This window comes from Schistocerca serialis, chromosome 5 (assembly GCF_023864345.2).
Source record: "Schistocerca serialis cubense isolate TAMUIC-IGC-003099 chromosome 5, iqSchSeri2.2, whole genome shotgun sequence".
Taxonomy (NCBI): Eukaryota; Metazoa; Arthropoda; class Insecta; order Orthoptera; family Acrididae; genus Schistocerca; species Schistocerca serialis.
Window position 1 is genome coordinate 79,859,249 of NC_064642.1, and position 11,352 is coordinate 79,870,600.

Consider the following 11,352-nt stretch of genomic DNA (forward strand, 5'->3'; position numbering starts at 1 on the left):
AACAGAGATAAGAGCCTCACAATAAAATAATTCAAAAAGTTGTGTGCTTATTACCACAGGTAAGGTAGCAGGCATTTCATATAATTTATACAGACACCCACTAAAGATTCATGCATAATGATTGTTTTATTTGGACTGTTTAATTAGTAAATTTGGTGCTGTTAAAAATATCATTAAAACCATTCCACATCTAAGTTATAGACCGTTCTGTTTATGAAGATTGAGTCTATGTATGCATTTCAGATGCAAAATGTATAATCCAAGAGATGAAAGTAAGACAGCCTGTCACAAGAGTATATGTTTCAGATATTACTGTCACTATAAACTAATCATAAATTTTTAACTTACTCTCACCTGTCTTTTGTCCATGATACAATGAGAGGCCAAAGAACAAGCAAAAACTTTAAAGGGAACTTAAATTAGAATTACCTGTTCCCTTGACCATTTTTATTTGCACTAAATGCTCTTGCCAGACCAAAGTCAGCTAACTTTAAGATGCCATTTTTTGTAATAAGGACATTAGCAGCCTTCATATCTCTATGTAGTATCTGAAAGTATGAACAAAATTTAGTTAATGTATGTAGAGTTCGGCTGCAAACTTAATTTCAAAATAAACATTCATATTTGTAACATCCCACTATTACTTGTTTGTTTGTTTCTTTGTGAAATAAGAACATACCTTGTTGCTGTGGATATAATACAAGCCATTTAGCAGTTGCTGCATTACTTTTTTAATCTCTCCCAAGCTAAATTTCACATTAACATTAGACAGCAAGCCAGCTAAATCATGTTCACAGAAGTCGAACACCAGATAAAATGTGGACCGGTAACGGTTGTGCTGGGACGCTGCACATGGGGAGGAAAAAACCAGCAACTTAAAAGTGTTTTCATGTCATAAGTTAAGAGAACACAATGTCAAATATATATTTTTCAGTAAGCAGGTAAACATTTGCTAATTTCTGTATATGTTACACAGTTACATGTATTGTAATGACACTAAATAATAGGCACATTTATTAACTGCACAGCATTCAGTTTTTAACAGGACTAAGACTGAAACCACCCCCCCCCCCCTCTTTCTCCAGTACGGGATTTAAATTTAATGGAAAAATTCCAGCATAAAACCCCACCTTTTTGTGAAGAGTTTAAGCTATATATTAGTTACAATTGGTTATGTGGTTAACTTTGTACCTGAGTAGCAACTATAGTGGTCCAAGGTTCGTTGCCAATAAAGTGAAACCATTATCACATAGTTTTAATTATAGTACACTGCCATGAAGACCATTAAAATTTATAAGTAATACAGCTAGCTGTTTCTCCCACACCTGATAATCCAAGTCTTACAAATTTTTTTCCTCCGTATACTGAATGGTAATCTTTCAGATCAATGTTTCCATACCCCTCAGCAGTCTCCATTATTGTATTATTATACTGTAACATTTCAGTCCTCGGTGGTCAGTTTCTTTGGCCATCATATCGTCTAACGCTGTTGGTACTTTTGCTTCACTGCTGTACAATTGAAACCTCTACCAGAAAGTGGACATATCTGATGGCCTATTCAATTTTCCCTCACAAATTGCTATTTATATTAGTTTCCTATCCTGACAATTGTTTCCCAGGTTAAATAAACCAACACACTGAAAGACCTTTAGAGTTTGTAAAGTAATTCATCTGAAATCTCAACAATACAGACATATCATTGCCCAAGAAGTACTACCAGTTAATGGATGGAACAAAATTTCTTGTGGTGTTTAGCACATTCTGGGCATATATACATTACCACAAAATATAAAACATTCTCATACTGAACAATTTTTATGGTCTTCCTTGTTTTTCCCCCTCATTTCATCGCGAACTCCTTAACTGTAAGGTCTTTATACAACACAGATCTAGTGGCAATGTCAAGCTGAATGGCCAAAAGCAATTTTCTGTAGATATCACAAAAGCCTTCTAGAATGAGTTTTTTACCCTGCACCATCTCTCTGGATACTCATAGGAAGCCTAAGGCACACATTCTGCAGTGAGAGCCATACACACCTCACATAAATATAACCTTTTTGTTTGTTTCTTTTGTGTTAGTTCATGATCCAGACATTGTGCAAGTGAACTAAACCTTTGTAACTTAGCATCTGCAGATTCCCCTCCCCCCCCCCCCCCCCCTCCCACATAGGACCTTAACTGTACGTATGGGCGAAATAAAGATGCCATGTTCTGCAAAAGACTTATTTTCACATTTTAAATTTATTTGGCTTTCAGACAAAAATAATGTCTTCATCATCCAGCATGGCAATCTTGGCCTACCCCAGTGATAACAAAATACAATCAAAATTTTTTTTTTTTTTTTTTTTGGTCACGAGAACTACACAGCGGTACACAAAGAATTATAGCCGTACTTTTAACAATCTCCTCCGATTTGTATCACCAGTTTTGAAATGTTTACCTTAATCTTAGTATCAAAACAGTCACATAAATGCCACATTCATAGTGTGAATGGAAACTGCTGCTCAGACAAAGCACTGCCTTGTGTAAATTGGCCACATCATCATCATCATCGTCGTATCTTATAATGTATCACAGATCTGTTGTAATACACAAAGTTAAACTTTTTTATAACCATCTGCTAACAGAAACCAAAGGAAAAAGAAATTGCTCTCTTCTGCCAAATAAGGCAAAAAGCTGCCATGGCGTAAGTTTCAAACCCCTTTCAGGAACTGTTATTTTTAGGCATAATAACCGGGAAAACTAAACCCAAGTAGGCCTACCTCAATTTTGCAGAATTTAAAGAATAATAACGGTATTTAGTGCTCCTCTTCTAGGCCTACAAGCTGAGTCACCTACAAATTCATGAAAAAATCAACAGCTGATTCCTCAGAAATAAACTAGCAAACTGAACACTTGTACAGAACATATGAAATCACTTCTACTGCAGTTTAAAAGATCCTGGAACATACTTCCATGGAACACACATTGTAAACAGTCGAGAACACAATACAGATGGAGCACCTATTACACACATCTGTGTAGAAAACATTACCTCCACATTATCAATCAACTTAACATATGATCAGAGCAGATAACCCTTTCAGACCTGATTTTTTTATTTACTTATTAAAAAAATATCTGACATTTGTACATTCAGGTTAATCTCCTGACAACATTTTTGTAAGAAAAAATTCCATATGATCTCTAGTTTTCTAGGTGCTTAATGTACACAATTGTGTTCATCAGGTCTTGAGCTTCATGTCATACATTAAGGAGGTTAACACTATGGATCAAGCATGCCACTCTTTATTTTACTTTAAAACAGAAGAAACAATAAAAATAATTCCAAATTACAGTTCTTATTTAAACAACAATGGTCAACACACTGATTTTAAGGTTTCGTATGAAACTGCAATAACAATGTCTGTCCTTTTGAAGACACAAATGTACTTTACATTTTCTGCACTGAATTCTAGAACGCCCTTTACATTTCGGAAATTTGCAGCGACTTGGAGCTCCTACCTCATGCAAAGGCAAATGGTCAATGGAATCAAACTGTATCTCTGTAGCTGGTCGTAATTCTCCTCTTTTTCTTGGTATGACTCATGTCTGAAGCTAGTCCTTCATCAGACTGACGCCCCCTCTTCTTTTCAGTCACTTTCTTCTGGCACAGTATCAATCCATCTGCTACCCTGATACGAAAGGAAAGAAGGTCCATTTGCTTCTTCTTTGGGATAGACAGGTTGTCTGCATCTCGTCTGTATTCCAACCAACTTTGCACAATGGCAAAGTCTACTGCATGTAAAATCATACGCAAAGGCCATTTTTGAGATCTGATGAAAACTCTGTAGTAGCTTATCAATTGATCAAATAGATCAACACAACCCATTGCAAGATTATATCTTTTCACTATTTCAGGACTTTCTACTTTCATATATTTATGGTGTTTTTGTCCCAATATTCAACTTCATCCACAGAGCCTTCACCAACGAAGTTCGAACACAATACAACTGGCCTATTGTCTAACCACTAACACATGGTAATGTACTCAGCACTAAGGATTTATTCACAAAAACCTCTGGATTGTTTCATTATTTTTTATCATCTGAAAAAGGCAAGTTCTTTCCAAATCTGTTTTGATTGACAGTGCCTGCTGCATTGATGCCTTGAGATTTCAAAACTTGAAAAGATGATAAGAAGCTGTCAAAGTATAATTTATAACCTTTACCTTTTGAGAGTGGAACAGAAAATCCTAAAACAACAGCAGTACCTAATCCAGATTTTTTACAGTATGCAGTATTTAGTTCAGTTGCAGCACCTAGATATAAAAGGAAATCATGCACCATTCCACTCTTTCCACACAACATTAAGTCTGATTCTCCATGGACTTGGTTTCCCCTTGACATACTGCTTTGCAGAAAACTTTCCAGTGAAAGGAATATTTCCTTCATTGACACAAACATTTTCTTCAGTAGGAAGTTCACTGCAGCGTTTTCGAATGGCTGAGTAAATTGGCCTAACTTTGTAAAATTTATCTTTATTTTCAAGTGGCTTCTCCAGATTGTTCACCAAGTGTAAATTTGTTCATAATTCTAAAAATCTGATTCGTGACATGTTTTCCCAAAACACATTTACCTTCAGACTTGTATCCCAATACATTCGTAATCTGGGAAATTTCAAGGTTCCAGTCAGCATATGCAAACCATATAGCACCGCTAGTTCTTGAGGAGTTGTCTGCTTGAATGAGGATTTGCCTTCTTGTAATGCATAAGTATTAGTATGTGCTGCGATGCTAGTGAACAAATCATCTAGTACGTATATTTTAAAGTATTGTATTGGAAAACACGAGACATATTTTTCAAAATTTCGAGCTTTGTATGTTTTTGCAATGGTACTTAGAGGCTTGTGTTTCCATTTTATGGATTCTTTAGGTGCCACCATTATGTTGTCACACAGGTTATTCAATTAGGGGTTGTTTTCATTGCATAAAAAGTTCATTTCAGCATCCACCACCTCTCCATCATCCTCATCTTCAGATATGGTGTCTGTCTCTCCACAGATCTTTCACGCCCACTTTATCTGCTCCAACACGTTTCACTATTTGTGGAGCTTGCCTTTCAATAGTTGGTATCTCCATTCAAACTAATGCCAGAAATGTCACCATTTTCAATTATATCCATAATCTAGTACCAATCCTTCTCCACAGAAAGATATGCCTTATCTATATTTGTAAGTCAAAAGCCAGCAATATAAAATAAAATTATATGTACAGGTTAATTATTCTCTTCCTTGCTGCCGATACTGAAATTAATAGAAAAATTACTACACACAGCTACCATAGCCATGCAAATACAGCTGAGACATTTTAGGCTATTGTTCCTATTTTACACCATGAAGTACCTGTTGTACACAAATGTGTACATTAAAATTACCTGATACATAACACAAATATGAACTGAATGAACCTGGTGAAAACTCCACTGAAAGAATGTCTAATGTTTCCAAAAGAAGGAAACCACACGAAACATTCATAAACAAAACCCAGAACGTGACTGTTACAGCAATAAAGTCAACGAGTAATGGCTTCCCACAGAGAGACAACACCAGAGGGTATATGTTACTATGTGGTTCACAGACTGCACACAAGAGAGCAGCAGCTGCTGGAGCATGGCTAAAAGAAACACATATGAATGTGCACTGTGGGTTTGGATGCACCTGACATTTCTTGTCAGCGAAATACTAGTGAACAAACTTTATGTACACAATTGTGGCCGCCAGGTATGAAAGGGTTAAACTTTCAACAACATTAAAAGAGCCAAAGCTCCTCTTGAAAATGTTCAAAAACTTCACTTAATGTAAATGAGAACCTTAAGGACCTAAAGCATAGCACCATCAATTTTGAGATTGTAGCATTTATGCATGCTCCTCACATATGTTCATCTTATTGTGAACCAGCTTTATCTGTGTTTTATGTAGGCCCACATCGTGTATACGGGCATACAGGGAAAGCTTTTTCACCGGTTTCGCTGATATTCACTTCATATGGACACTGTTCTGTGCCTTGAGCTCTTACGGTTCTCAGTAGCTCAAACATATTATACAACATGGCACTATTGGTAATACTCCATACAAGTAATTTCATATAATATGAATCACATCCTACAGCTACTAAAATAAATGAGCTACAACTGTCAGAAACCACAATATTTCTAAATTGCTCAGTAAGTGTCAGATTAAACATAGTCCCAGTTCAGTCACTAACCACTTCGTTTTTCTGACATTTCTCACTCCTGACAATTATTTGTGAATCTGAAATGTGCCAAGCAGAACTGAGGTCCAGAGTCCAAGTTAAAATGTAGTCGTCATATAGCTTGCTGGTAAGCAGATTCAAAGGTCAGAGGAGAGAATAGTAACAGCATACCATCTCCAACAGAACCACACTTAGGAAAGCACTGCACTGTTTCAAGCAACCTTAGCATTTGGATCAGTTTATCCATGTAGGATAGCAAGATACAAATATATGCACTACAAACTTAAGTAAACTACCAATTTAACAAGGTGTCACAATGTTGCTTTTACACTGCTGTACTACCTTTCACCATCATAATAACCGGGTTGATGGTGTACTCATTCCGCTACAGTTTTCATGTCTAGGTCATAAATTTCCATGGAAAATGAAACACCTACTGTAAGGCAAATTAAAAGCAAGCACTGTTTTCACGATTTTTTTCCGTTGCAAAATACACTTTCACTACATTTAATAAATAAAATATCAACGAACACAATTTTTTCTTGTTTTTCAATACTCCCCAGCGCTCTGAGAATACTCCCGCATTCTGATCACATTGCATTGTTGACACTTTTACCAGGGGTCAATGAAATAAACTATCCGGCGCTACATGTAAAACACTACGCATAGAACAATTCTGCAATCTCCATAGGTTAAAATTATTCGCCTTTGCGAAACACTACCTTTGGTCCGGCAAATTTCTATCAGATTCACGACGTTTTCATGTTTGAGAAGTTGCAATATTCTTATTTCCCTCAATGCCGTAATTGGAAACTGAAACAAAAATTTCGTTAGAAATATGCAGTAATCACAAGTGTGCAAAAATGTATTGTTATGAAATCGGATTAAACATACTCCCTCTTTTTCGTTGTCCATCAAAACTTTCTTCATCGCGACAAACTTCTTCGAGTTTTTCTTATCACGTGCCTTAAACACTTCCCTGGGAAACAAACAAATCAACGTTTAATAACGTGTGCGAAAGTATTTAACCAAAAATGGTGCATGTAAGGCCTATCTTACTGGATTGTTGATAAGTACGAAAATCTTGAACTAGGTCTAGATTCACAACACAAAACATACCCGAATGTTCCCTGGCCTATTTTGGCGACCTTTTCGTATTTCGTTGCCTCATCACAGTATGGAAAATCAAATTCTTCAATGTATTTTTCTTTCTCTTTAATATTCATAACCGAGCTAGTACTGCTGCTTTCTCCAGTTCTCGCTGCAGCACTAGCCATCATTTTTCCTACCGGTACCTAGTTTCTTATTAGGGTATTAACTTTAGTGAGCACTAACATTCAAAACATTTACAAATGCTTTCATACTCGCCATTGCATCATGAACAGCAAAGATCTTTGGCGAACACTTCAAAACAACAGGTATTGCCAACATTACAGTTGGCGGCCTTAGCAAAAAAAACAAAGATAAGCAAAGGCATAATTTATGATTGCAGCTCAAATTCGTAATTACGAATGTTAATGTAAAGTATACTTGTTATCATAAATTAACACACTGAAAGTATACTTCAATATATTTACAGCAATAATATGAAAATAAACAATAATTTTTTCCCCCTAGATAATTGAAAGGCTCGGCTATTAGAAATTAAGTGCCACTGAAATAATCCAACTCTAAATCAAAATTAACACAAATGGAAAAAAAGACACTTTACGATTATAAAAATTAACAACAAACTTCCATTTAAACACACAAAAAGAATCGTAGCTTGCACTTACGTTGACAACAGAGTGGTTTTTCGCCAATAAAGGCTGGACTGCGCTCTAATACGTGCACAAAGATACGCACTTCCATACTCAGAGCTAGCACACCATTCTCTGCAGATCGCTTGCGCTACACTAAACGATTGCTAACGCTGCATAGAGTTTATAGTTACGATTCTCGATAAGCTGTTTCGATATTCTCTCGATAGTCGAATATTGCAGTCTGCTCTCTTGCGCTGAAACAGAAATGATAGAAATATAAGAAACATATAATGCTAAAATAACTAAAAATCCGTTTAATATTTACAGTTTCCATCTGAAATCAAATAGAAACTAATGCTACCTTTTACAGCTCTTCGAAAGACAGTAATAAGAGCATTATTCCTCTTTAATTTTGCAAGAGGTTTAAATTTTTCCATTCCGAGACGAACTAAATTCATTTTAGCAACCCAACGCTATGAGACTAGTAACTGCACTGATAGTGTGCTTTTAATGTAATTATATTGTTCATTTTAGTGTATTATTATCTTACAGTAACGCAATTCTTATGTAGTCCGCCAAGTCGTAACACATCAGTGACGCAGAACTTGTAATAACAACTGGTAATACTAATAGTAGTAGTAAGACATAGAAATGTAGAAAACTTGGTGGATGCATTTCTAACTTACTCTTTGTCATACATATAGAGCGGACACTTGGCGCCGCCTGGAATTTGGGTAAAGTCTTTTTATTCATCACAGAATTCTCTAGAATTTCTAGCAGTCATTGTCTGCGACTCCACTAAAACGCAGATTTAACATTGTCGACAGTGACGAAAAATACTGCAGCCTTAGCACTCCGTTCACGGAAAATTATGCTGATTGCTTGGTGAGGCCGTGGTTCCGGTGCTAATCTGCAGTCTAATCTAAATGGATACAAGAGTGCACATACCCAGGGCAAACCCGTCGGGGGGGGGGGGGGGGGGGGAGGGGAGCAAGGTGGTGGCCCCGCCACCCCTAGCTCTCAGTGAAAGGAAAAAATATTGTGAAGTCAGGCGCTTTTCCTTGAGAAAATTATCTAAAAGTCGGTATTACGCATATTTTTAACAGGGTTGGAACTATAACTTTTTTATGACTACTTTACAGTTCGTCATTCGTCTTCCAAAATATTAAAAATAGTCAATACACCTAGGTCGTACCCCCCCCCCCCCTTACAAACTACGGGCGTGCTTGGGTGGATACGAAGTCTTAAAGCCAATTCATACTCGCCGTTATGGCAGCCTCACGTCACGCCACCATCACGTCAGGCTGTATTTCCACTGTCCGTCATGTCACGTCAATTGAAGTCGCGTGATCGTAACTTGCCTGGCTTTCAACTGTTTTCACTGTAAAACAAGAAAAAAACACACGTAGAATAACAAGTGCTACCAAACATGACCCAACGAAAGCAAGACGAAAGGAAGTGTGTGTGTGTGGGGGGGGAGGGGGGGGGGGGGGAATGAGAACATGACTGTGTTTCCAGAGAATATGAGTCTGGGTATGACGTGATCAACAACGGATGATGACGTCATCCGTCAATACTTTGTAACCAAGAAACTCTGGCGGTGCCGATGTGACGTGCGGCCAGTGTGGGTGCTGCATTGCGGTAGCTTCTGACGTTCTGTGAGGTGACTGCCGTGGCGTGGGGCCTTACTTGTATGGACCTTTACAGAACCGTGCAGAAATAGTGACTTTAATCTTTTTCTGTCGCGTTTTCGTTCAGCTCTAACCGAGCTACAGAAAGATGTGTGTCTAACTCGATGGTACAGTGCCAGTCATCCGTCCCCTATTCCCGTAAGGATATTCCATCCCCTTGGTGCACAGTGAAATCTCATTAGTTGCTACCATTCACCTGTGGAAAAAGAAAACCCAAAATGGACTGCTAAATCTGTATTCCGTCTCACAAGACAGAACTGTTGTAGTACTCTCGGACGAACAAAACCACGCTATATAGGATGAGCTGTAAGTCAATTGTCACAATCCACAGGATACGGCGCAGTGCGTGTGGAGCGCGGTGGGGAACGGGCAGAACTCTTGATGACGTCAGAAGGCGAGTCGCAACTCTAGGTTCCAGTGGCGTTCAGCGGCGTGTATAAGAGCTCTCCAGAGATTAAACAAACAATGGAGTCGGACGCATTGCTGACCGATTTGATGCTGGCTGAAAATGCTTTTCCGAAAGTCGATTTATTCAGTTTAAAGAAAGATCAAGTATTCCAGTGAAACAGAGAGAATTGTTTCGAGAGTTTAATACTTTGTATGAGTGTTTACGATTAGATCCTGACAAATTCCGTGAATACATGAGAAGGTCTGTGTCTACATTTTATTATATTTTGATAAAGATTGATGCATGCCTGAGAGTAAGGCCAACCCTGCACCAATTTCTATTTTACGATATCGACATAAGAAAATTTCTAGTTACCTTGAAGTAAACAAAACTAAACTCAAGAACATTTTTTTTATTTTATTTTAAAGTAAAATAGTATTACACAATTTCAACAGTTGCATTAATATCTACTGCTTTAAAGTCGAGCACAATGGAGGTGATTCGAGAAATGTGTGATGTGTAAATTACAAATAATCATTTGCTTGATATTGATATTGTTCTAGAGAGAAGAATAACCAGTCGAATTCTCAGTCACAGCTTCACTCAACGACTAATTGATTTTTCTCCGAAAACTCACTTTCTGAATGGTAGACAACTTCATAGAAGGCAAAACGCTCATGAGAAACATAATTTTTCATTTTCACTTAATATTTTCTCTTTTCTGTTTTTACAGTGCCAGCATGTTTTCACTCGAAGCATTAGTATATCGTTTCCTTTTTGTGGAAGTTAATGGGTGAGTTGTGCATTGAGACAGCTCTCCAATCTCTTTGTGTTCAGATGTTCCTGTGAAGTCTGACAGGGAACTTTCGGCGTCCTGTGTACCCATTTCTGCATTTATATTGCCCGTTGTCTCGATGGTATATTAAAGGAAAGTACTGTCGTGACGATGCATTGTTGAAGGGGCCCCTGATCCAAACCTATACACTGATCGTTTCGTACCTTCTTTTCTGCACTGATCTTTCAGATCCTTCCAGTGTCACATCTGAAAGAAAAGAAAAATTTAAAAATAAACGAAAATATACACTGCTGTGTTCTCTCTTGTTTCAGAAATCTTGCGACAGGAGTAGCGTTCGGAGCTATGGCCTTTAACTTCCGTGTGAAAAAAAAGCAACAATAGTGAATGACATGTGTGCACCAATATGGTCCGAACTTGTTAACTCACACATGGCACGTGCCTCTCGGGACGAAATGAAGAAAATTGCAGATGATTATTCTAGGCTATGGCAGTTTACCCATTGC

General features: G+C 37.6%; 1 protein-coding gene across 1 annotated transcript in view; it reads right to left on the reverse strand.

The window, feature by feature from the left end:
* LOC126481299 (cyclin-dependent kinase 9) overlaps positions 1 to 7,616 on the reverse strand; it is a 43,440-nt gene extending 35,824 nt beyond the window's left edge. The window contains exons 1-5 of the mRNA XM_050104948.1: positions 7,352 to 7,616; positions 7,127 to 7,211; positions 6,955 to 7,045; positions 680 to 846; positions 430 to 548 (exon numbers count right to left, since the gene is read on the reverse strand). Coding sequence (XP_049960905.1) covers positions 430 to 548; positions 680 to 846; positions 6,955 to 7,045; positions 7,127 to 7,211; positions 7,352 to 7,512 — 623 coding nt within the window. The 5' untranslated portion in view covers positions 7,513 to 7,616. The remainder of the gene's footprint in view (positions 1 to 429; positions 549 to 679; positions 847 to 6,954; positions 7,046 to 7,126; positions 7,212 to 7,351) is intronic.
* Positions 7,617 to 11,352: the final 3,736 nt, after the last annotated feature.